The sequence below is a fragment of the Haplochromis burtoni genome, unplaced genomic scaffold, assembly GCF_018398535.1.
Source record: "Haplochromis burtoni strain Fernald_Lab_line unplaced genomic scaffold, NCSU_Asbu1 Contig_7, whole genome shotgun sequence".
Classification (NCBI taxonomy): domain Eukaryota; kingdom Metazoa; phylum Chordata; class Actinopteri; order Cichliformes; family Cichlidae; genus Haplochromis; species Haplochromis burtoni.
The window spans coordinates 2,690,449-2,717,276 of record NW_024582368.1 but is presented as its reverse complement, the minus strand read 5'-3'; the positions used below and the strand labels follow the sequence as shown (position 1 = coordinate 2,717,276).

The following is a 26,828-nucleotide window of genomic DNA, read 5'->3' as shown; positions in this document are numbered from 1 at the left end:
AAGAGTTTTCCAAAGGAAATATAGATTTACATGGAGTAGAAATGTGAAATTTATGCGCTTTTTCTTTTTAAATGGCATGCTGGAGATATGAATCATTTAAACCACATGAGAAAACTCACAAGGAACATCAACATGAAGTAAGCATTTCTCACTATTATATGAGATTATCTGTGAAATCTCTATAGAGGCAAAAATACAGATGCTGGGGGAAGGAGAGGCTGGATAAAACCAGTGGCATTTGATTCCTAATGGTATGTCATATTAAAAGATTTAGGAAATTGACTGTGTTTACTAAAAAAGTGTTTCCCCTTAGACCGTGCACATGAGCTGGAATAAAATAAAACCAGAGGCTCAGTGTAATATTTAAGGCTCAGTTTTTGTTTGTTTGTTTTGTCGTCTTCTTTTTAAAATTTTGATCACTTCAGAAGTTTGACAAGCATGTAACTTACCTTTGAACACAACATGCTTGCAGGCTTTGGGAAAATACAATAATTTACCTTATGTTCAGTTTACCTTATGTTCAAGAATTGCACAAAGTGATCTATGACGCTCACATGTTTAAACAGTAATCATGAAGTTACCATCTGTAGCTTTGTTGTTTAACAAATAGACTAGAAACAAGGGAATAAGCTTGTCTTGGGGTTAAAGTAACCAGTTGTTCTCACTGACTAGCCTGTCATACCCTGTGTGTTTAATATGAGCAAACGAAAGGTTTCTAAAAAAAGAAATTACATTTTGCTAGGGGTCATATATGGGACAATTTTATGCGACTTTTGTATTTAAGTGTTGTTATAAGATCATCTGCAACTTTTTGCAAAAGTTCCATTCATATCTAGTACAGTCTCTATAGAGGATGTGCTTTCCCAGAATATTCATCTGTGCTAGAACAAATCATGTAACTCCAATTATGTACCCAATCAGGTAGCACTTGCAAAAACATTCAGAAAAAGCTGACAAATTACAAGCTCGCCAATTTGTTCAGGCCATATAATCAAAAATGCAAACGTTATGGCCTTATGGGCTTTATCAGGGGATTGTGACAAAATAGAGGTATATCATTATACATCTTCATACAGCAGCAACTTTTTTGCTGTTTTCGTCATTTGCTTTGGTTTTGTTTTTGTTTTGAGCCGATCGATTCTTGTTTTATAAAGAACTTGAATCACAGCCTGAGGGAGGATGTAAACCTTGGAGTTCGGCATACATTGCCCATCTTTCACATATCCCTGTAGTAACCAGGTGACTAATGCACCAGACTGACTGCGGCATAGCTCCACATGAGCTGAAAGATAAACAGCGTCACTATTTCACTCGATTAGAAAGACGTTTTTTTCATGAAATACCCAGCAGTACTCCTTAATGAGTCTTAATGATTAGCTTTTTGGTGATAAACTTAAAATGTTTATTTACCACTTGCTAAAGGCTACTCAGAATGGACCATTGAGTTTTGCATCTTAACCTTCTGGCTGTTTTATGTCAGCATCCATCCCTGATATCCCCACAGTCTACCACAAAGAAACCAAGACTAAGAGCCAAAAAAGAAGATACATGTGAAAGACAAAACTTACCCAAAATGAACCGTTAGAAAAACTGCTCTGCCTTGTGGCTCCTGAATCGAACAGCCAAATCACATGCAGAAGGACAGCAGACAGACAAAGGATCGTCACATAATCCAATCCCTGAATTTAGCCAAGGCTTTAATCATCATCATATGCAATTACAACCAGCCTTTTTTATCAGATCGTCCTGGTTCTGTTTTTATTAAAGGTAAAATATAACAGCGACACTTCTCTAACCACATAAGATAAAGAAAACCAGACTGAATTAATTTATTATGCCTTCATATTTTCCTAAAAATCATCTCTAATGCTTTCCATCTCAATTACATTTCTATTCTTGTAATCATCTTTGCATGCTTCAGTTCCCAATTAGGTCTGATGTCATTAACCTGGAGACTTGGGTGCCAAAGTTCCAGCACACCCCAGAAAACCCAGTGCATGTGTGTGTTTTGTGTGTCCTATTATCTCCAGAGAGATTTGATTTATATCCTCCCTCAGTCTGTTGTTCGGTATCTTTTGCTCCCTGCTACCCTCTGTCCCCCAGAGCAGGAGCAACCCAGCCCTTCCCATCAAAGCACATTATATCCATGCCAGTGCTCACACAGCCACATATAAGCCTTTTTAATTAGAACTAGACAATTCACAGGAGTAGAAGGGTCATAAGGCATTTTGCAGATTTCAGAGTTATTGTCTGTAGAGAACATGGAAATGGCCACTATGGTCTAGCTTTCAAGTAGCATTGTTATGTATCACAATGTGGAAGGCGGAAATAAAATACTAGCATGTTGTCCAAGTTGTCAAAGTGCCTCACTGGGTGCAAAGACAGACTGATCTGTTTTTGTGTCTCAAACAAATGGAGCTCGAGGCCTGGGGCAAATTATTACACAGCTGGAACAATAGTTCATCTCAGCTTTAAAGAGAGAAAAAAAAAGACAATTTAACACTTGTACACTAACGATGCTGGCCAAATGGCACAGCCTGCAGCCATGAGTATAAATGTCAGCATTTAGGAGCTAAAGGGGCATAACCAGGCAATATCTTCCACAGGTGTCATCAAACCACTAGATGTCAAATAGAATTTATGTAAAAGCTGAAGAAATAAAAGAAAGCTTTGGGGCAGTAAGACAGACAGACATATGGATAGACCCCATCAGTGCTCTGGTCCAGCGATGAGAAGAAATCACCTCAGTGGCTCCAGGCTGTTACTCAAATCAATACCTTTTAAAAGGTTTAGACAAGGCATATGAAAGCACTCGATATCTTCCAGCTGCTGCATTTTGTGTTGCTACAGTGTTGCTGATACATTAGTTATTGGTCCAATGTAGTCATATGTGCAGATTTTGAAAGGCATAACCAGGTGTGTGAAGAAACTCTTCAAGATATACCAATGTCTATAATCCAAAATAATGAGTAGAAATAGCCATAAAAAAATCAGCCGTCTGGCAACTGATATTTACTATATAGGGCAAACATACAATTAAAAACATCACATAGCATAACTTTCTTTTAGAACTAACTTCTTGAAGGAAGTTGTCGGCAGCAGCATAGAAAAATGAGACAAAAATATGAGCACCAATAAATTTGTTTCTTTCTTTAAGAAGACAAAGTTGGTGGCAGTTATGATGTAAATGCAGTAAAATTCCCTGTGGCGCTCACAGCTTCATCACTCTTTTCTGATCCTCAATGAAACTGTTTATCCATCAGTTTCCTCTTCATTTAATTGGCAGATGGAGGAACCTCCTATGCCTTCTGAACTTGCCTGTAGGTTTATTAGTCCCACTGCAGTAGGCCATCTTCTCCAGCAGCTCATTCATTTCACTTTGCTGTCAATTTAAACTGTGATCTTAATGTCTTTGCCCTTTATTTTATATTTGATACCATAACAGATGAGGGAATAAAGAGGTAATTATAGAATATACGTTAGAGATCGGAGACGCTCACATCTGTTTCCTGAGATTGTGGAAGTTTAGTCTTAACATGTGCCAGCTTAATGGAGTTTGTATGATAAAATGACATTATGCTTGTAATTGTGTACATTTTTGAATAATGCTGTCATTAAATCGTAGGAATTTTGCAAGGTCACATTTATTTTAGATCAGTGATTCCTAAAGTGTGGGCAGGGGCCCCATGGTGGGGCACAAAAAATTTGAAAGAAAGAGGAGAAGAAAGTTTGAAATTACTTTCAATTATGTACAGTTACATAATTATATAAATGTATTTATTTATATATAGCGTGAATTAAACTGGGAATAGGAGGTGGTTACTTTTTGATATTACTCATCACTCTGACTTAAATTTACTGCTTTGTATTAAAGCTTGTGTCCCAGTGGCAGGTGGATCATACATTGACCTTAACCCTTTGCACTGGGTAACACAAGCCATTTATAGCAAACAGCCTGTGACGTTTATGTTTTTTAATAAAATTTAAAAAAATTCCAGGAACTAAATCCCTTTCTCTTGTATTTTGATTACACTTAAAATTGGGTGGGTTTTGTGGGATTTTGGTTTTTTTTTTTATGTGGGCTGCAGCTCTCGTGTCTTTGGGAATGTTCTAGATAATAACAGTGTTTATTTACACATTTGCTTTACAATGAAAAGATTGTTTGTTCAAGTACACTCAGAGACACAAATCCTCTTTGGGGTTGCATCAGGAATTGCATCTGAACAAAAAAAAAAAAACAACCCCACTTCTGAACACTGTCCTGTTAAAATATGATAAAATTAGATTAAAATGAAACAGATGAGAGTAATACATTTGTGAATCTTTAATTTGATTTCTTATATCATCATGCTAATTTGCTTATATGTTGCTCAGAAGGTACAACAGATATTGTGTGTAGCATATCTGAAATTGTATTCTTACCATGCTTAAAAAAAGCCACTTTCAGCTGCTCCCTTAGTCACAAGAGGTCGCCACAGTGTCTAATGCTGCAGTTGATTTGCCAGATGCTGACATTTGTTAATAAAAGTCCAACATTACAAAGGGAAAGGAGATGTTTAGAGAAGGTTTGGTGGAAAGGACAGTTGCAAAAGCAGAACAAAACAAAAACTAAATCACAACTCCATACGAAAATCTAAAATAGTCACATTGTTATTAAATGTTGTTTGTTTGCTTAAAATGACCACGTATCAATAAGATGGGCTTCCAATATGCAAAAGATCTCTTTAAAAAAATGCACAGCGAAAAAAAAAAGCATATTGACGACCAGTTAGAGAGGCCTTATTACATTTCTCAGCATGATAGGAGTAGATAGTTTTCTGCTGCAAAAAATTCATCTGATTCATCTGGTATCATAAGATCCGAGTTTCAAACGAGGAATTGGCTCAGTGGAATGTGTGGCGGCAGACAAATGTTCTAACACCCAGAGGGAAGGCCACTGCCATCTATTAGCAACAGTCTCAGCCTAAAAGGTTGATTTCCATTTGTGTGCGAGCCATGAAAACATTTATGAGGCAGCAGACTCTTGTTTATTTGAGAAATGAGGAAAAACATTTCAGACTGTTTCTCATAAACAAGCTGAAAATACCACGTGTGAACAAACGGAGCAAAGCTTATGTTCCGTGGCATAAAGAGGTTTTATACACAGCGCCTGACAAAATTTAATAAAGCCTCAGAAACTGCTTTGTGGACATATCTATTGTCAAACATCAAGGTTAAATTCCAACTAAATGAAAAAGGTATGCTTTTCAAGTGCCTTAATGTTAGATTCCATTATCTGTCATAATGCGCTTACTGTAACATTCAGACCCTTTCCCCCGATTGATAATGACCTCTTCTCATGGCTTCTCATGGCGGTGTAAAAAGACAAATAAAAGCTCCCCTGAGAGCCTACTTCAGCTTTTTATGGTGCCTCTTTTCTGCTTCTCAAAGGGCTAAAGGCTGTGTGCCTGTGTTTGTGTTCCTGCTGTCCATACGGCACAAAATGATAAACAACATTGCAGAAGGTCATGTTAGGAAATGTGGGAGCACAACGGGAATAGAAGGAGGTAGAGAGAGATTGAGTGTGCCATGGAAAAGCCATCAAGTGTCACCTCACCCCCCCTCCCCCCATTTTCAGCTCAGTGCACTCTTTAGCAGAATTATTGATGGTGCTTGTGAGGTACAGAGGACTGGAATGAAGATGCCTCAATCCCAGGGCTGCAAAACAAGAGCTATGGCAAAGGGCGGGGCAGAGCAAAGAACAACACATGCAGTATTTATTGCTGTGTTCAATATGAGGAGGGACAGGGTGAAAAATGGAGCGACATACATCTCACCCTATACCGCTCTGACTGTATTAGCAGCGATGGATGAAGTAAATGTGGCAATTACATGCCATAAATACGCTGAATTCCAAGGAGAACATAGTCAATGCATCATGAAATTCCCCAGAGCAAAAGCAGAGTCATAATGCACATACTGAAAATGAAAGTATAATTTTGCATTATGGGTACTTTGATGTTATTGCAGATAATAGTTGATCCATTTATTTTATTACTAAAAGCTCACTGTTTAATCATTGTAGCTTGTGCATGCGGAGCTAATTTCAAAATGCAAAAAGCATTAATTATGTGCTCACATATTTTTTTGTTTGTCAATTTTGAATTTGCTGAGTTGCCACAGCTGTCAGATACTGTAGGCTGATAGTTGATGCTGAATTGTACGGGGACCAAGTGAAAACTATGCAAAATGACAAGCACCTTAAAAATAACCTATAACTATAAGCAGTTTTGTCAGTTAGCTATACAAAGTGTTATAAGAAGTACAAGCTTTCACTTTAATTTGTGGAAGTGTAACTTTAAAAAAAAAAGTGTGTGAGAAATGTAGTGAAAAAACCAACCCACCCACCTAAACCCAAACTGACTCACTGGAAAGCTGTATTGCATTTTCAATTTTCCTGTATTACACAGAAACTTGCAGCACCTTATCATGCGTGGTCACATCGCATTATGTGTGTGAGCCTTCTTGGCAGTGTAGGTGTTTAACAATGGATGACCACAAGTAGTTTCAGGTGTGAACAGTGGGTGTGTGATTTGAAGTGAGTGGGGGTGGTACTGTTTCCTTGATTTCATCATACTTACAGTGCCTTACATGTCTCCTCCAGACTCTTAGTGCTGACAGATGTTTTGTCTCCTTACCCCCGAGACATACAGTGCATCATCATAATACAGTTTTTTTTTATGTGGCACTTTTATAGCTCATAGAAGAAGAAGCAAGGTTACATCTCTTTGTTTGCTTTGAAAAAATTAATATTCCACACTGTAACCCCTTTTCAATCACCAACACAGAGAGATGGCTCTCATGTTGATGGTTAATGATACACACTGCTCCAGGATTTATTAATAAAACTTATAAATACCATCCCCCTTGATCTTTATTCATAGCATGGGCAAGAGGAAAGCATGACTCAAGCCAGACAGACAACAGTATGGCTGGTGTCCTTTTTGATAAATGCCACGGTCATCGGGAACGTTCCTGTGATCCGTGTTTATAGGAATGAGATCATCATAGCCTCACAAGAAAAGAAGAAGAAGAAAGAAACTGGATGATTAAAGGAAGGCAGTTGCATTTTAATCTCTTACACATCACTGGGGAGATTTCTGGACATGTGAAAGCTTGTAACAGTTGAGCTAGTAAATTAATTAGTTATTTAGCCATCTTTAGCATGACTTTCTCAGGATCATTCACACTTTTGAGCTAAATCAAGTGAGTGTTCCTGGATTCATGTGTTGCGTTTAGTTTTAAATGTAGTTATTATGCCCTCTAGAGGTGCATTAAAAACATCACAAAAAAACAAAAGAAAACGAAATTAAATTAAAAGGTTTGAACAAAAGGAGGAGGTGTTTGCTTAGGCAAAGCTATGATGTCACATTATCTCAAAACAACATCACTCATTTTACAATTCACTTTAGATATACCGTTGAGCTCAATCAAGGTTGCAGAACAGAAAATCAACATGACTAAATTTATATTTTAGTTCTCAAGAAATAATATTAAAACTCTAACTAAAATAAGTTAAAAGAAGAAAAGTGTGAAAGTAAAAACTACTTGCAATCTTGCACAAATAAATACAATTTTAGATTCTGTCACCAGCATCTAGGAGGTCACCTCTGACAGTTTCTTTGGTAAAATGTGACTAATTCTGGTGAAACAGACAGCTGAATCATCATGTTGAAACCTGAAACAACAGATAAGCAGACTTCCTTTCATGCCAACAAATGACAGCTGGTTGTGAAACGTTGTGGCAGGCACGTTCTTGATAACAAGTTGATGAACAAGGTGGGACTGTAAATTCTTTTTAATGGTTAATGAAAAGATCATATTTAATGTTTCTCAGAACTGCAATTTGTAATTATAAAATATTTTATCATCTGTCTCAGGAGGTAGAGCGGGTCATCCACTGCTAGGAAGGTCAGCGCTTCTCCAGTTTGCATGTTGAGATGTCCGTGGCCATGGCCAAAAGCCCTCCACAATGTTGTGAGAGACTAATGTCATGCAGAAAACAGTTACTTCAAATAATTACCACTAAGGATGCTTCTACATACCCCTGAATCATGGGATTAACTGGTTTTTCACAAGAGCGCAAAGGGCAACTGTAGTTGCAAGCATATTATATATATGTAATAAACAGGCTGTTTGAAGCTGTTATCGCTTTTTAAAATTTAGTCTGCATACTTTGCTAAAATCTGCTAAAGCTTCAGTTAAGTTTGAAAACACGTATGATTGAAAGTGTTATATGAACACTTTCAATCATACATTTTTAGATGAAGTCATACACAGAATTTCTGATTATACATACTTAATCTGCTTTGTAGTGTAGTGTAGTGGAGAATAAACTTTGACATTTATTTCTGACTTATACTGAACACAGTGTATGTAAAGTGATAATATTGCAAAGTAAAAAAACAAAACAAAAAAAACCCAAAACATGTTTGTTTAGACATATTTTCAATGCATATGAAAAGGGAAAGTGGAACCTTTGGCTTGAAACTGGGAAAGTATTGATTTTCATAAACATACAGCAAAAGAGGATTTGGGAGTTTTATGTCAGAAACGAAGTGAAAACCAAGAAGCTAAGCACAGCTTCTGAGGAGCAAGGTCAAATTACATTATGTCTGTGAAGGTTCTCAGTCATCCAGGTCATCGTAGTCAAAGGAGCTTGCAAAGAAAAGCGTCTGGACTTCTTTAAGTTACTTGAAGACGTTTCACCTCTCATCCGAGAAGCTTCTTCAGTTCTAAGGTCAAATGGTGGAGAGTCCCAGATGGATGGTGGAGAGTCAAATTACATTAAGTTCATGTACCTTAGATGCTTACTAATGAATATTCCTATTACGCTGACATATCTCCCATGTTTCCAATTCATGCTTAATGCTAACAAATCTGTTTCTTCTTTCTGTTTGCAGGCAAAAATAGTTTTTTTTGTGCCTTATGTAAGATGTACAAATGTATCTGTCATGGGTCTTTGACCAAGAGTTTGTGTTTTAGACTCAGCACCAACCGAGTATGTTTGCTCTCAGAACTGTGTCTTCATACTGACCCTCACATACAACGGTCAGTACTACAGGCAGAAACATGGCTGTGCCGTGGGTTCCCCAGTTTCACCCATTGAGGCCAACTTTTACTTGGAAGAAGTGGAAAAGAGGGCCCTGTTATCCTGGAACACCACGAAGTCATTGGTTCAGGTATGTGGATGACAACTGGGTGAAAATCAGAGATCAGGATGTACCAAATTCACTGATCACATTAAACCAGAGAACAAATACATCAAGTTCACCAGGGAGGATATGAGAAATGACAGACTAGCCTTCTTAAGAGATTTCAGTCAGTAATGGGGGACATTTAAAAGTTAATGTGTACTGTAAGCAACGCATACAGATCAGTATTTAAGGTTTGACTCTCATCATCTTTCAAACTGGGTGTCATCGGGACGCTACAACACAGACCAAACACCATCCCCACAGATACAGCGGCCAGCGAAGAACAAAAACACTTCAAAAAGGCCCTGAGTCGACGTGATGATCCCAGCTTGACATTTGTCAAAGCCGGGAAGCCACCTAAAGAAAGCTCCAGCCGATCCAGGAAAGAAGGACAACTGCTGTCTAAGCGAAAACCCTTAGTGATCCCTTATGTGTCAGGAGTATCAGAACAGTTGCGAAGTATTTTTTCTAAACATTCTGTAGCTTTCAACTCCCAAAACACACTGCGCCAAAAATTGGTCCACCCCAAGGATTGGGTTCCTCGACACAAACAGAGTAATTGCCAGGAGGATTGAAATGATTTATATGTTGAGAAAACCAAACAGCCTCTGCCTAAGCGGATGGCACAACACAGGTCTAACTTGTCAGGCCTCCCACTGAAAATGTTATGTCCAGATGAACAAAATCAACTTTTTGTGTTCCCATGTGTTTCCACTTCCCTGATCACCCCGCAGTGTGTACATTGTCCTTCTGTTAAGACAGGTCTTCAACTGTCTGCATTTGGGTCGTCTCTCCGCTCCACTCGATTTGCTGCCGGAGATCATGACAGTATGCCCTGATCAGAATAGACGCAGCAGATTTTGTTTATGAAAATTTTGAGGCATGGGCGGTGGCTGCCGGTGGTTGCCGGAGGGCCTGCTGCCCAGCCCGCTGGAGGTTCCACTGTTTCCCAGGCCACATCAGCCGATGCTGGGTTCCTTATGATCCTTCCTGCCAAGACTGCCTCTTCCCTAGATGCTCTCCCCCAGCTGGAAAACTTTGTTTCTGAGCCATAAAATAGTAAAATTCTGTTCATTGTTCTTGAGTTGGCTGGTAATACGACTACTTTATCCCCCCATTTTGGTTTTGGCTTGTTTCATGGTTAGTTCCTCATTTAGTTTGGTTTTCTTATTTTTGTAGTGTTTTGCCAACCAGCCTGGATAAACTGCTCACCTTCTGTTAACTCTGCTCTCCACGGGTCAGCAATTAGGTCCTCCCTCTGCTCCACTTGATCTGCTGCTGGACATCACGACAAATTCAACGCAGTGTTAAAAAGACAAAGAAGGAACACAGTGGGGAAAGAACACAACAACAAAAAAAGACAGAAATACAGTAGGGGAAATACAAGTTGACTAACACAGCAAAAATGGCTTAAAATTTTGGTTTGAAGGTGTCTAAATGCAGCAGATTTACAGTAAGCTGAATACAAATACTTTTACCAGTACAAGCTTCTCTGTTGAAATGGATAGAAACAGAAATTTACCATAATGACACGCAAACAAGGGCATCTATTATTAGAACTCGAATGCTATTTCTTTAAATTTAACACTATAAAATTTAGACACTTCAGCAGAGCAGCACAAACTAATTATATCGCAGAGAAGAGGAAGCTAGCTGACCAGTCTTTATTGGCAGACACCCAAGAGCACAACTTCCTGCTCATGGTACGCTGTTCTTTGTGGTTTGACAGTGACACACAGAGAGAGAGAGAGGTGACATGGATAAGAGGGTGTTTTTTTGACAGTTACTGACAAGAGTCACATTTGCAGCAGACAGCAGCGTGATGGAGCCACAAGAGATCAGAGAGGGATACTTAGTAAAAAAGGTAAGAATAACTACATGAAAACTACCAGAAAGTTCTTGCCATTGTCTTTGTGAACACAGAGCTTCTTTAAAGTATTGATAAAGTAAGTATAAAATACTATTGTTACTTCCTGTAATACTATTGTTTTTGTTTCATTATTTTTTGATAATGAAACAAAAACAAAATTGAGGGAATGACAAGACTAGATTTTTTTTTATCCATTGTCAATTCAGTGTAATAACTAAATTTAAGTAAAAAATAATTTTCAAAGAAAAATAAACCCACAACAACAATTTGAATAAAAAGGGTAGGGCAACTTCTGAGGTTTCAAACTAAGATGAAAGAACAGCCACTTGAAAAGGAAATCAGGACACCTGCAGAAAAAGATTTACTTCACAAAAAGACAATATGTCATTCAGGAATAGCAAAAAACTAACATTGTTTTACTCAATCGGAAACAGCGATACAAGTTTCTTGAAAGGTACTTCATGACAGTCAACTGCACATTTCTGTTCTGTAGTCGCAACAGTGACTCAAGTTCCTACTTCTGTTTACAACACGAAGTAAAACATGAATGTGTTGTGGCCTTGTTCTACTTATAAACTGTCGCTCAAAGAGAACATTTGAATATATGACCTGAAACAATGTCATTTGCAATGCGCTGTCATCAAACAGTGCTGTGAAAACCAGTGAAAAGATGTAACGAATAGACAAATTCCAATGTACTACACAATCACTATGAAGAATATTCACACACTTAGATGACAAGCCATTTCCTGCATGCACAATGGAATTTATTATGAATGTCAATGTTCATACAATTGGTAGGTACATCAGCACACTGTTCTTTTTGTGTCTAGGTGTGACTTTTTTCTTTCCACACACTTGAAATGCTGATCAAAGGCCATTCAGGAAGTGTTTTAAGTTTTGTGACACTGGTTTTCTTTTCAGCGTGCATGACAACAGCTATGTAGAAATGATGACCTTTCGCTTGTTCAATTATGAAAGATGTATGACAGTGTGAGTGGTGTTAGTCATAGCCATGTCTCATGGATGACATATCTAAATTTAGACTATATGGACAAAAATACTGGGCCGCCTACATATCATGCCTCAGCAATGGAAACTCACTGCATTGTATTCTGGCCCACAATGTGGGTGCTGATGTTAAATCTGGAAAGGTTTTTTATGGCCTTTTTATTTTTCAATAAAACATTTTTTTTACATTTTTGATGGCCAGAGCACATAATTCCAAAAGGCGTTGTTATTGCCACGAGTCAAATGTGTGCAGTCTTTTCCTGTGATGAAATTCTAGAGCTACTCAAAGGCTTATTTTGCATTGAACTTCATCATCTGGACCCCGGACAAAAGGCCACTTGATTGAAAACTATACCACTTTAGGATGATATTCATTAATTTAACTATTTTGTTAAATAATTTAAATAGTTGATTATAATTTGTTAAATAATAATTAAATAAGTCTTTTGAAAAGGTCTTCAGATCAAATCACACGTTAAAAGTTTAGTTCCCTAAGGAGTGAATGGAGCAGAGAACACTGCGAGCTTGACAGATATAATGGTTTGTCTTAACCCAAACAGGTGAAATTAAACATCTATAAGCACAAACCCAAAGTGAAAGCAGTCTACTAACAGATTCCCCAAGCTGCAGATTCATTTCTGCATTTACATGTCACAAACAAGGGGCCAAGAAAGTATACCCTGCTTTCCTTTTTAAGCGTGCTTGTTAATGTTGCACTTTAGATCAGAGTCCGCATGGGAAATATGATTATTTGTTTATTTAAGGGAATTCATTCAAAATCAAAACATAATTAAATTTCTTCTTGCTACATTATTTAAACGAAAAGGTGACACTTTGGTTTGTTTTATATAAGTGACCAGTGGCCTTTAAGGCACGGTGTTTTATATTTTAAAAATAAATGTATACAAAGTATTACATAGCTGTTACCACATGTAATTCTAAGCAGGATGGTGTGTGGATGTACAAAATAAACGTATTCTTCCACACACCGCTTGTCCACACACCGGACAAGCAAGCGTGGCCGAGTGTGGGCCGTGTACCAGGGGCACGGAGAAAAGTTGTCCTACCATAGGCACGAGAAGTTTTTGTAATATTATATATATATATACTTATATACACACACACACACACACATACGATATAGATAATAATACACACACACACACACACACACATATATATATATATATATATATATAAATATATATATATATATATATTATTATTTTTTTGTTTTTTTTGTGTTAAAGCAGCTTATTTCTTATTGATCCTCAGGGTACATTGCTAAACTCCTGGAGTGCAGTGTGGGTGGTGTTGTCAGAAGATGGAGTGGACTTCTATAAAAAGAAAACAGACCGTTCACCTAAAGGGATGATCCCATTGAAGGGAGCAACACTGAGCAGCCCTTGTCAGGATTTTGTCAAGAGGATGGTAAGAAAATGTTGCTATATGGAAAAAAAGAGGGTGGGAACTCTACTGACTCAAAAACTGCAGTTATTGAGTCATTGGCACATTGGTGACTTTTGCACACTTAGTGACCCCACCCTGCAGCTTTATGTGGTCTCCCACTTTGTGGTTGAGCTGTCGTGACTCCTAAGTGCTTCCATTTTACAATAAGGCCACTCACAGCTGACCGGGGAAAAGAAGAAGAAGGAAAATTTCACTGACTGACTTGTTGCAATCAGGCATCCTGTTTCAGTAAGCTCTTCAAATCTTGTAGAGGCCTACTGCATGGCTAAGTGCTTGATTTCATACACTGTGGCAGTGGGAATAAAAACAGCTGAATTCAAACATTACAAGGAGTAGCTTTTGTCCATATAATGTATTAAGAACTAGTTCTAAAGTGTTAGATGTAGAGATTATTCATTATTCACACTCCACAGTAAAAGTACTAAAAGGTAGATTCAAATTGAGACCATCAATGCATTCTAAATGTTAGACTGACTAAATATGCTTGTTTTAGCTGGTTTTCAAGATAACCACTGAGAAGAAGCAAGATCACTTTTTTCAAGCCTCATACGTGGAGGAGAGAGAGCTTTGGGTCAAGGACATCAAGAGAGCCATTACCTGCATCCAAGGGGGAAAAAAGTTTGCCAGAAAGTCTACCAGACGCTCCATTCGCCTGCCTGAAACAGTCAACCTAGCGTATGTTGTGTTAAATTGTGTTAATATTTTATTCATTATACTTTAAGAACTACAGCAGCAGCTAACAGTAATTGTCTGTCTATTATATAAACACTTGCTATCAGATTACAGTACCTATTTTAAGGTTACAGCATATATACAAAATGTGAAATCTGATATCCCAGCATGCCTAGCTACAACTACTAAATTACTGGAACATCATTACTTCAGTGAGGTTCAGTGAACTGTAAAGTGCTTGTACTTCAATAGAATGAAGAAGCAACACTGACAGCACTGTCATTATTTCCTCAGTGTGCTGTACACAGAGATGAAAAACCAGGATGAAGGCGTGAAAGAGTTAAAACTGGAACAGGAGAATCGAGTCTTCAACCACTGCTTCACCGGTACACCTGGCTCAGTTTTGTTGATGTAACGGGTGTGCAAGAAGTTCTTTTTTAACTTCAAATGTTGTCACCATTTTTCTCCGTTTCCCCATTTTTGCACAGGTGCGACGGTGATAGACTGGCTGATTTCAAAGGAGAAGGCGAGAAATAGACCTGAGGCACTCATGTTGGCAACAGGGCTCATGAATGAGGGTTTTCTCCAGCCTGCAGGTGACTTATCAAAAGAGGGAGCAGAAAGCGGAGAGCAAGCAGCCTTCTTAGATGAGACAAAAGCTCTCTATTATTTTGTAAGTTAACCTGAGCAAACACTGCCGTTTAACAATATGTTAACTGTATTATACATAGACTTCATGGACTCGGCAAAAGCATTGTATATTATATATATATATATATATTTGTTTTGTTGTGCTTGCAGGCAGACAGTGGCTTCTTTTGTGAAGGCTACTCCAGTGATGAAGATGTTCTTCTAAAGGAAGAATTCAGAGGAAACATCATAAAACAGGGCTGTTTGGTTAAACAGGTGAATCAGAAAACAAGAAAAATGTCCCAGCATCTTTGTTGCAACATATACTCTTAGAAAGTTGACCTACAAAGTCTGCAGACGTCTCCCGATTTGAAGCCACTGTTGTCATTTGTCTTGCTGCAAAACATCCTTCAAAACAGAGATAAAGATAGCAGTAACCTCCAGCAGTCGTGTCACTCTCTCAAAGAGGAAACCTGTGTTCGCTGCTGAGTGATACAATCAAATAAAATTCTGATAACTCAAACTGTGTTATTTGTCACAGGGACATAGACGGAAGAACTGGAAGGTGCGAAAATTCATACTCAGAGATGACCCTGCCTATATACATTACTACGATCCTGCAAAGGTAAATACTGATTTTGCAGATATGCAATCTAATCCAATTTTATTTATAAAGCACTTTAAAATACCCTGCACAGGATCAAAGTGCTGTACAGAAAATAAGTTAAAAACAATAGAATAACAGAAATCAGCAAAAATAGATAAATAAAACACATAATACATAAAAATTAAAACAGCCCTATATTAAAAAAGAAAACAAGATAAAACAGCATATCAACTAAAAACAACAAAAATAAAACTGAAAATTTAAAACCAACATCTCACGTAGTGTCAAAGGCCATAAAGAGGTGGGCTTTCAGGAGTGACTTAAAAACAGGTAGGGAAGTGGCCTGTCTAATCTCTAAAGGGAGATAGTTCCACAGTTTGGGAGCTGCTACAGCAAAAGCACGCTCTCCTCTAAGTTTACGCTCAAAATAATAATGGTAAAAATAATTTAAAGAACTGAAACAATAAGGGGTAATCGTTTAGAAACAACGCCTCCCTAGTTACACAAGTTGTCTTCCTTCTGTTATATTCCTCTAATTTCTTTTCTTCTTGTCAGGCTGATGACCCTCTGGGCTCAATCCACCTCCGTGGGGCGGTGGTCACAGCTGTGGACTATGTGCCTGATGGTGTGTGAGACTGCCGCCACGCAATAAACATGTTGCTTTTCTTCTAATAGTTTGTCTTCACATCATCCCCTTTAACTCATCGCCTTGTCTTTCAATGCTTTCAGCCAAAAAAAAAGATATTGATGGCAACCTATTTGAGATCATCACTGCAGACGAGACTCACTACTTCCTCCAAGCTGCTACAGACCAAGAAAGAAAGGAGTGGATCAAAGCAATACAGATGGTGTCAAAAAGCGGAAAATAACAAATAGCATGGAGCAGCAGGGGAATATGTAACAGCTGCAGCGGCATATCGAATGCAAAAGTTTGGCAGTTCTGTAATTATATTCTGTCACCCACGTTTTTGTATAGTTTTTAATTGTTTTAGAGTAACTTGAAATATAAAGTTCTCTACACACTATCAAACTGCAAACATCACTTCTGCTGTAACTAAAGACAGTCAAATTTAATATAAAGTGTCATAACCAATGTTTACTCTATGTTAGTGAACACGAAGATATGATAGCAAAGTAAAAATGAGCTGAGGAATAAATAGAATGAATTATAATTAGATAACATTGCAAATATCTATTTATTTTAAATATGCTATTCTGTAAAACTACGATACAGCTGAGTCTCACCAAATGACAAAAGATAAAGGCTAAGACAGTATGAAAGATAAACTGGGTTTTTTTCTCCTCCTGAGTCTTATTATTCACTCCACTGTGGTTTTTTTGATTTCCTCCTTCTTAACCTGCCCTTCAAAAGTCGGAGACAGTTCTAGCTATCACACGAGCACAGTTGGTTCCTGAGCGTGAACTAACTCCGAATCACTTTCAGCCTTCACAGTTTCACACGTTGTGGCTTACAGGCCTGCTGCATACATGAGACAATTTATCAGTGACAGAAACGACAAGCGTACACTACTATGTGTATTCAGAAATGTAATTTTAGTGCTAACGGCTAAACTGATGAGTTCATGAAGGCTTTTTTAGTTTTTCGCTGTTTTTTTTTTAGTTTTGTCTATATTAGCTGGACTAATGCTTATTTATTTCAGACCTATTTGAACGTGAGAACATTGCCATTCTATTTTAAAATCCCTGTCATACAAGTCAAATTTAGCAGCATACGCCACTACAGACCATCTAGCATTTTATTTTCAGGAGCGATTAGTGGTATTTGAGGTGGCCCTTTATCTGGCACCTTGATACTTGGTGTTACGCCCCAGTCTAGGGGTACAGGAACGCAACATAAGTTTGAAAAGACTGCCCCGCCCTGGTCCCCAAAACCATACACAGAGGGAAACCAATTCCTTAGTGAATCGTGTTTTATTATCTACACTGCAAAAATGAAGCTCCAGGGTGAACAAAGGCCAAAATAACAAACAAAACAAGCTAAGTCAGGAGAAGGTGCTATCTAAAACCCTATGTGAAATCAAACATCAAACAAAAGACAAGCGCTACACCTAACTCCCTAACTGAAATAAACAGGAGAAAACAGTGCAAGGAAAAACAATACGGCAGCTCACCCCTTCTGTTGCAGTGCTATTTACAATGTGCTATGTACAATGAAAGCTAATATACACACTATATACAAAACTCAGAAAAGCCGCACAAATCACAAGCACAAAAGTCTCAGGTTTTGGAGGCCAGGGTCAGGTCTGCTGCTGCTGTCAGTGGCTGCCCCGGGACAACTGCTGGTGGGGGTTTGAATGAAGATCACATGGCCAGGGGACCAATCAGCAGCCATCAGCTCATCCACTCCGGGACCTGCAAAGACTTAAAGGCACAGACAACAACAGCCACCAAAACAGATTATGGACAGGGCCATAACACTTGGGTTTATATCATTTATGTAAACTACAAATATGTTAATAACCTATCTGATTGTGGTTTCATTTTTCTGTGTTACACGGGACATAGCATTCTCTCTTTTGACACAATGTTTTCTGAGGTGTCACTTAGAGACAACGTTACCATAACGGAAAGGAACAATGGCAAAAACTATGAAGCTGCAGGTCTTTGATATAAATTTGACTCAATAAAATATGTTACTTTGGCCATTTAGGCTCTTTTTTTTTTTAAATGAACAATTTACTCTTAATTTTAATTCTATAGCGCAGGACTGCACAACTTTGACAACTTTTTCTTCTTTCTACCAAGAGTCACTGCTTCTTAATTTTCTTTCTGTCTTCATGTCTTTTTAGTACAGACCAGTGAACCATTGCCATACTAGAGGGTTAGGTACAATCTTTGGCTTCAACTGTTCCCCTTTCAAGTCATTACTATATCCTTGTTTTGACACAGAGCCTGGTGCTTCTTTAAGTACTTGAGAATGTTTCTCTTCTTAATATTTCTAAGAGAGGGTGAGAGGATAAATCAGCAAAAGCAACATTTCATAATAAAAACAGAATGTCTAACTGTAGCTTCCTGCATATGTTTGTTTTACAATTGTAACACAAGAGGGCGCTATATATCAACTTTATATTTTTGTTATCAGTCAGTTGTGGGAGCTTGTGTTCGGTGTAAAATGGTCATATCACTATGCTTTGAAATCACGTTAGTCTACATACACTTAGACTTTTAATACTGTCCCCATAAGAAATAACCAGGCGCTTCTATGAAGGAAAGATGGAAGACTGAAGCTCAGCTGTTTAATAAAGCGCACTTATGCACCTTGTAGTAAATGCAACTATGTATAAAGCAATAGTATACTAACAACCCTTAGACTATATTTTAAATGCAATGATAGTAAACACTGTATTTAAACAATCAAGTGTAATATCTATAAGACTGGCGTGATTAATTGGAAATCAGTGGAAGTTTTTGAGTCGCATATGTTGACTTGGAGCAGTAAGCATATTGAGTATAGTAAAATGACTCAGAATGCTTTCCACAGAAAGTCAGTGTTTTAAGAGCAGTAAAGAGCCATGAATTCATTAGGGAAAACACCTTAACACAAACATTTTACAATACACTGCCAGTTCAAACCTCTCATCCTCACTAGATTTTCAAAAAAGAACAAAAAAACCCCACAAACAATTCAATAAAGGCATCATTCTAAATCCCCCACTGTTAGTCTCTTCTAAGAAGCAAACAGTGGTGGTCAAAACAAAACACTAAAACACAAGCATCCTTTCAGTTCTAGTGGAAGGTAGTGATCACTGAGAAGAGGCAGCATGCCATTTATGTGAATGTTCTTTCATCATGAAATTCTTATGTACAGATACAAAGTCCAACAATCGATGTGGTTATAATGAAGCAATTTCACTGTAGAAGCTGGATATACAATACATTAACACTGACTTCGGATGTTTTTGGTCCATTCAATGGGCATTATCAACGTTAATCATCCCATTGAATGGAGTGACAACATCTGAAGCGGGTGCATATAAATAGCTGAAAATACTCAACAGGGTAAAGTAAAGTTATATAACACGTACATCATATGTAATCATATGGTAAATGTTTCATTTACTAACTCATTTAAGGGATTTTAATGCCTCCCTCTCCACTAAGAAACAAAGTGTGACAATGTGAAAAGCTCAAGGAAAAGAACAAAAATCTATAAAACTTTCATAAAATGTGAAATGGGAGCAATAAATCAACAAAAAGACAAACCCATAAGAAAACACAATTTCCTCAAATCCCATCCTATCTAATATGGATGTACTTGAAAACTCTCTTTGGGCATTATGTCAGCAATGAACCCGAGGGTATGGAAAGTTTTAACCTGGCATGCTGTAATGTGAGAGAGGAGACAGGCTTTTTACTTCTACTGTATGTATCAGCATGATTAAAGAGCCAAACTTTGTGTTTTAATGCAAGTAATTCCACATCTTTTCAAATCACACCTTTGTTTGTCTGGTGTCAGATAGTGACTGATTTTCACATCGTTTTTCTGTGTGACAGAAAAGTTAGACACATTTAATCGTTGGACAACAAAACCATGAAGATATATCACAGAGCATACATCTAAGGGTACTAGAGTATTAAAGTTCAACTACACGAATGACCACACAGACTTTGAGCTTTGCCCGGCTGAGACAAAGCACTGTACTGCAATGCGTTTCAAAGCACTCCTGAACCTGTAGTCTTTCCAGAGACTGTTTTCCAACTGCCATCAAACTAACCTGGAGGAACTAGACCACTTTCATTGTTTAATGTCAAATGGGAAATGAAAAGTCTAACTCTGGCTCATGAATAGTATTTTTAAGTTCATCTCCATCCACATTTATGAGGTGTTAGGCACATCAAGCTTATGACTCATCCCTGAGTTTGGCCAAACAGACTTTTTAAGTGCCTCTTTTTGACCAGTGTGAAAGAAAGTTTACCCCATCATTTACTAGTGACTCCCCAAGAGGAGTCTTTTATATGAGTCTGCTCTCAAATAACATGGGTTTTTAGATTGGATCTGTACCCTGCTGTTAAATCGTGGATAAGCCTCTGCCCAGGTGGAGTACTTCAAAGCTCCTCAGAATAAAAGCCCATCTTCCATCAACCGTTCAACAGACTCTGTGTGCAAGATTGGATCTGTTCCTTATTAACAGCATTTAAAATGAGTATGTGCCTTCTTTGTACTAACTTCAAAGGCTCTGATGTCTGACTCACCACATTTTGTACTGTAAATGATATGTTTTGTTCTTTGTGGAACGATATCTTCAAGGAACAAGACAACTCAAATTGGAAATTGACACATACTTGATGAAATAGAAATTTGACACTTGTTGCAGTTCAGCGTCAAATATGTCAAACTGTCCAACAAGTCATAAAAGCCTCAACAGAAAATTCCTACGAAAGACTTTCAGCAGGGCCAGAATGGTTGTACTTCAAAGGCAGCACTATCGCCTTACTGACTATACACGTAAGCAATGTATGCATGTTGATTCTAGGAGTATTTAACTTATTAATCATGTCAGGTAAGCAAGACTAGAGTGACACTAGAGCACTATAAGTGCACTCTACTTTTATGAAGAAATAACAACAGAACAGAAATACTGAATAATTGCTCACAGAAGACTCACCCCCGCGTATGCATACTACAGATGACTGAATTTCCCTAAAGGCGGGATCCATTAACTGCTAATGAAAAGAGCATGACAGCTTCATTTAAACTCCCTCACATTCACTGCATGGTTGACACTAAGTATAATACTCACCATGCCATTCATTCATCTCAATTTTTTTCTGTAAATACTGTAAACAAACAGATGAATGAATGAAATGTTGAAATCAATTTTTGTTCACTATTCCTTTCTAAGCTGTAATTTCACCCAAATAAAAAAATAGCCATCAAAGCTTTTGTTAAATCTAAAATGTCTGTATAAAATCCTGAAATTAGCTTCCTAGCTTCATAAATCATTTATTAGTGTATCCTCGACAATATTTGGTGCATCTTACTAAAAATTGAAGTTAGAGTATCATTACTGTGTGCTAGGGAGTGTAAAATGATTTTAACACCCTTTATTTGGATAATTTTCAGTGAAGAGGAACAGTGCACGGGTGTGCAGTGTCTCATAGTGGCATTTCTGCTTTTTGCCTGTGCTCTTGTTGGGAGCTTAGGGTGAGAAAGGAAACCAAGGAATTGAGGCAAGCCACTTATGCCTGGGAATATAGGGAGGGCTCACAAGTATTAAAAAAACAAGTGGTAAACAAACAGGTTTTCTTTTAATGTTTGGATTGCAAAATCCTTTATCACCTATTTCTTTATACTTATCGTTTACTTTTTTAAAATTAAAAATTTAATTATTTTAAAATCATTTAATTCAGTTTTTATCACAGCATCCCAACTCTATTTGAAATGAGGTTAAAGATGAGATGCTGAGAGAAGTTATACTAACCACAAGTGGACAGATTTAAGGTTCCCACCATTTAACAGTTTATAGGTGAACCATCATCTAGACTCAGGAAAAATGTTTGAAAAATAAAATAGATAAATAAAAATTACATGAAAAATTAACACTGTCAGTGGCTGTATAATTTATTAATTTTTTTGTAGTTATTCATGAGCGTCTAAAACCACCTTCCAACTTGAAAAACTTAAGTTAAAAATATTCATTTAACTATTTATTTGCTTAATTATTGATCCTGGGGTCCTCTGCAGTTATCTCAGTAGTGTATTCTGTATCTTAATAAAAAGGCAGCATGGTGGTGCTGTGTGTCTGTGTTTATGCGATTTGGCTTTTGATTTTGGGTTATTTCATATTCGGGGGTTTAGATTTTGATCGAGTTGTTTGGACTGTTATTTATTCTTTTGAATTATAAAATGCTTTTGTTCAGTTTTTGAGAGTCTCTGAGTTTTGTTACTCATGTTTCTAGTTTTTGGTTCTTGTTTGATTTCATGTCCGTTCCCTTCTTCGTGTCCAGTCTGTCTTTGTCTCATCGAGTCTCCTTGGTAGTCAGTCTTTTCTCCGTGTTTTTTGTTATTCCTCTCTGTCTCATTTGTCAGTCATGTGTCTTAGTCTGTGTCTCTGTGTTTGTTACTTGCTGTTTCATTTTAATAGTCTCTCATTCTGTGTGAATTGTTTTCAGTTTTACTTCCTCTGTCTCTTTGGTCTGTTATTACTTCCAGGTGTGTTCCCACCTGTTGCACTTCCTGTTTTTCTCCTGTATGTGTATTTAAGTCCTTGGTTTTCCTCTATTTATTTTTTGCGTTGTCCTATTTTGCCTTGCGTTCACCTATTTTCTGTGACTTCCATGTTTCCCTTGTAGCTTTCAAGTTTCCTAGTTTCCACCTCTTGTGAGTTTTTGGTATTTTTTAGTTTTCAAGCTACAGAAATAAAACTGCCTTGTTTAGTTCATTTTCATTATCTCAGAGTCCTACCTTGCTTGTCAAACAGCACATCATCGCACTTTAGTTAGCACCGTTGAGTCATGGCAAGCAGGTTTTGGGTTTGAATTAATAACCTGACTGGGACCTTTTGTGTGGAGTTTGCATGCTCTCTCCATGGCTTCTCTCTGGGTACTCTGGCTTCCTCCCACAGTCCAAAGACTGGTGACCTGTCCAGAGTGTACCCTGCCTCCTACGCTATGGCAGCTGGAACAGGCTTCACCCTCAGTGCAATCCTGAATTGGCTAAGAGGAAAAAATGAATAGATGGCTAAAAAAAAAAAATTTTTTTTAATTTTTTAAATCTGTCACTAGTTGAATTTATTGGGATATGCAGTGCTGTACAGAAATAAATCTATCGGCTCTTTCGGTAAGATACCTTTGTGAAAAAGGAGCGAGGTCTGTAACTATATTTTCCTTTTACCCCCGGGGTGAAGAAGAGGCTATTTCCAAAGCCTGAAAAGCAATACACTTAATTTTCCATTACTCTGGGGTCTTGTCTGTGATTCCAGAGAGTCTCATTTAATTTGTACTGCATCTGTCCTGGTCACAGTAAATGACTGATGCTGATTCTTAGTACAAAGAAACCAGGTTTGCCATGACACAAAGCTGATGTCATAAAGTTAGACTTCTCTATCTACGAAAACTATGTCCACACTTCATAAGTAATTCATCTAATATATAAGCAGATTGTTTCCATGGTCAACAACAAGACTTCGCTCTAGCACAGTGATTGCAATTGATTTAAGACTGACAAAGAATTTGGACCTACTAGTAGCCTATTTTAATTGTTGAGATTGTTATTGATGGGATGAATTAATCAGTATCTCAGTAACGAGAATCTGTACGTGTTTTGTTTTGTGTACTCATCCTCCTCATAGTCTCTCATGCTCCGGAGTGACTAATTCTTGACCTTGACAGGCTGTCATCATTATTGCAGTCCTGTGGGATGGAAGAGCCACAATAACAACTAATGACACAGAAGGATGGATGAGTTCCTGCCCGAGATTGTGCCTGGTGGGGCTGAAGTCAACAGTGATATATTGATCTGCAAGATGTAATCCTGTCATGTAATGAAATGCTTATTAGAGTTATATTGTGTTAACTTTAGACTCATTACTCCATTGTACAGTTGCTTCAGACCAGTTCACTTTGTGCACACATGTATGTTTAATTTAAATTGATAAAATTCACGGTTTACTCATCAATCCACACCTAGTTAGCTACAGTAACATAGTCACAAAACCTTCAAAAAAATCATAACTAAAAGTCAAAAGCTGTAATTTCTCATTGAAGGATTCAGATCCTTAATTCAGTAATTTGCAGAAGTTCTACTGGCAATAACAACAGTTTCAAGTCGTGTTAGGTGGGTTTCTTTGAGCTTTACATACTTTTGGTAGAGTGTCCCATTCTTCCAGGCACACCCTGTCAAGCCTGTTGAAATTTGATGGTAAGCTTCTGTGAATAGCCATCTTCAAGAATTAGTCACTCTGAAGAGAACTATCAGTAATGTGTCCTGAAGCCATTGAGTATTATCTTGACTGTAAACTCATTGCTGTGCTGAAAGATAAACTCCTGACATGATCTCAAACGGTGTCCCTCATGAAACAGGTACATGGATGTTTTTGACCTCGTTTTTCTTCACTATTCTCTTTTTTCTTGCAGTTGAGAAGCAACACCCACATGATGATGCTACCACAGCTGTGCTTCACTGTACGGATGGCATTAGCCAGGGAATGAGCTATATAACCGCCTGTACAATTTAAATGGAAGTTACCAAAGTTCATGTAAAAGTGAAACACACACACACAGACGCACACACAACCAACGAACAGCAACTGTTCTTAAAAATAAATATTTCTCATTTCACACAGCCCTCTTAAGAGACCATGCTCTTTAGAGACACCTCCAAGCCTGTATTTTAAAGAGGGGTGGACAAATAGACAGATCCTCATTTAAGCTCTTAAAGGAACCCTGCTGATGAAATTGTTCTCAAGTGAGCACAAAATCAGAATCATTATTCATGACTAGCCAAAGATTTGCTGTCCCAGGATGTCTGCCTGCAAAGCTGTGGGTCATTTGAGGATAAGGAAGCAGACATCCAGACAACCATTGCATTAATCTGCTATCCAAAAGACGTGAGGTTAACAGGCCAGGTTTGATATCTAATGGTCATTTGTCAATTGAACATGCAGCTCCTGTCAAGACCTTCTTACCTGTTGGTCTAAAGATGTCCTGTTAATCTAAAGATGAAACCTTTATGCTTCCATATGAAATGAAGAAGTGTAGTGAATTAATAGAAAAAAATATACATGCAGAGGATTACCTATAAAAAAAAACAGAGGCAATATACTGCCTGAAAGATAAAAAGAAACGGATACATTTTTAAGGTTTTGCGAATCGCATTTTTCTCAATGTAATACAAAATGTGTTTATATACAGGATTTGATTTAATGATAATTGTTTTGAAAGGTTTTTGTTTTTCATTTGGATTACCAGTGATGCAAGCCAAGATGACTGCACTTGATACGTTCGATTAAAAAGGAAGCTAAAGGCTTTTTGACACAGGTCTCAAGTAGGTTGTCAATTTTTGATGTTAGACGACGTCATTAGCATCAAGTTTATATAAAAGTAATGATGTTTTTCTGGTTTCATTTTCCTTGAAAAGGACAGCATTTTGGGTATAAATTGATGGGGACATGAATTGTGATCTTAAAAAAAAAAAGTAAGTGAAAGTGGAATGTTTCATAAAACAACATGAAGTAGTAGCCAGTACACAGAAAAATGTAATTAACTCCCAGAAAATATTGTGCAAACTCATTGCTTTAGAAAAACTACAGAAGTACAGTTTACCTAAGATGATAAAGTTAGTACAGTGTATTCATTGTGAATATGAACTATAGGGAGATTTAGCAAAGACATGAATAAAGGAAAAGAAAAGAAAAGAAGTTCTTGTTAATGCCAAATGTATAGCTTCCTGAACATTAATAATGTTAGGTGTGCTTCTAATCGTGATCAAATTACGCAGGCATTTAAGGAAAGCTTTTACTACACCTGCCTGCACTCTGTGAGGTCTAGAGGTCAACATGTTCAGTGAAACTCAAGTGTTTCACATTTAGGAGGAGGAAAAGTGAATGCTGGAAAGAGCTTTTTAACAAAGTTAGCTGTGTCTTTCTTAAAATCCCCTGCCGGATTTTGTGATGGCAGGTAAAGCCGAGAGCCAGGTGAGAAGCAAAGTGACACATTTAAACAAATATTTTGCAGGATGCCTTTGCTACTTTAGAAATATCTATACCTTTTCAAATGCATTAAGTTCTTTGTAACATATAAGTTTGTCAAATTAATAACAAAATAACAATAGATAGAAAATTAGTTGCCATGAATGTCACGATCCTGGGTCTTTTGACCCAGTGTTTTGAATTTTAGTTCTTTTGATGTTTATAGTGTATGTTTAAGCTTATTAAGTGTCCTATGTTCATTTGCTTATTAGCTCCCCCTTGTGTTTTCAACCCCTGTGAAGTCTCCCTTGCCCTTCGTGTGTTTCATGTCTGTGGCTGTATCCCAATTCAGGGTCTGCAGCCTTAAAGGCCGCATTTCAAGGCCGATTACGTCACAGCGGCGCGCCGAAGGCTGTCCCAATTCAAAGGCTGCTCGAAATGCGGCCCTGAAATGCGTCCTTCATGTCCCTGAATTTTAAGGCTGTGGCAGTGTAGACTTCGTGGCCCAACATATCCCAGAATGCATAGTGCGGCGGTGCGTGTGGATAATTTTGCCAAAAAAAAACGGCAGATGAGGGGTGCCCGAAGAGTAAACTTTAAGTAAGTACTGAATATCATGTCACTTATTTATGTGCAAATGTTTAATAACGAAGAACATGAAAACATTACTGTTGGCCACATGT

At 37.7% G+C, this 26,828-nt stretch overlaps 1 protein-coding gene across 1 annotated transcript; it reads left to right on the top strand.

Moving 5' to 3' along the window:
- The first annotated feature begins 10,970 nt into the window (after nucleotides 1-10,970).
- On the top strand, nucleotides 10,971-18,160 carry plek (pleckstrin). The gene is made up of 9 exons (XM_005914099.3): nucleotides 10,971-11,100; nucleotides 13,393-13,548; nucleotides 14,081-14,262; nucleotides 14,554-14,645; nucleotides 14,748-14,932; nucleotides 15,061-15,165; nucleotides 15,431-15,514; nucleotides 16,052-16,121; nucleotides 16,226-18,160. Exons 1-9 carry the CDS (start codon nucleotides 11,059-11,061, stop codon nucleotides 16,363-16,365), a joined length of 1,056 nt encoding a protein of 351 aa, XP_005914161.1. The 5' UTR covers nucleotides 10,971-11,058; the 3' UTR covers nucleotides 16,366-18,160.
- Nucleotides 18,161-26,828: the final 8,668 nt, after the last annotated feature.

What these genes read in the sequence shown, in the direction of transcription:
- plek (XM_005914099.3), top strand. Translation starts at nt 11,059, where the DNA reads ATGGAGCCACAAGAGATCAGAGAGGGATACTTAGTAAAAAAG. An exon ending in CCTGAAACAGTCAACCTAGC is followed by an intron (nt 14,263 to 14,553) that starts GTATGTTGTGTT and finishes TTATTTCCTCAG; the next exon opens with TGTGCTGTACACAGAGATGA. An exon ending in TGTGGACTATGTGCCTGATG is followed by an intron (nt 16,122 to 16,225) that starts GTGTGTGAGACT and finishes CAATGCTTTCAG; the next exon opens with CCAAAAAAAAAGATATTGAT.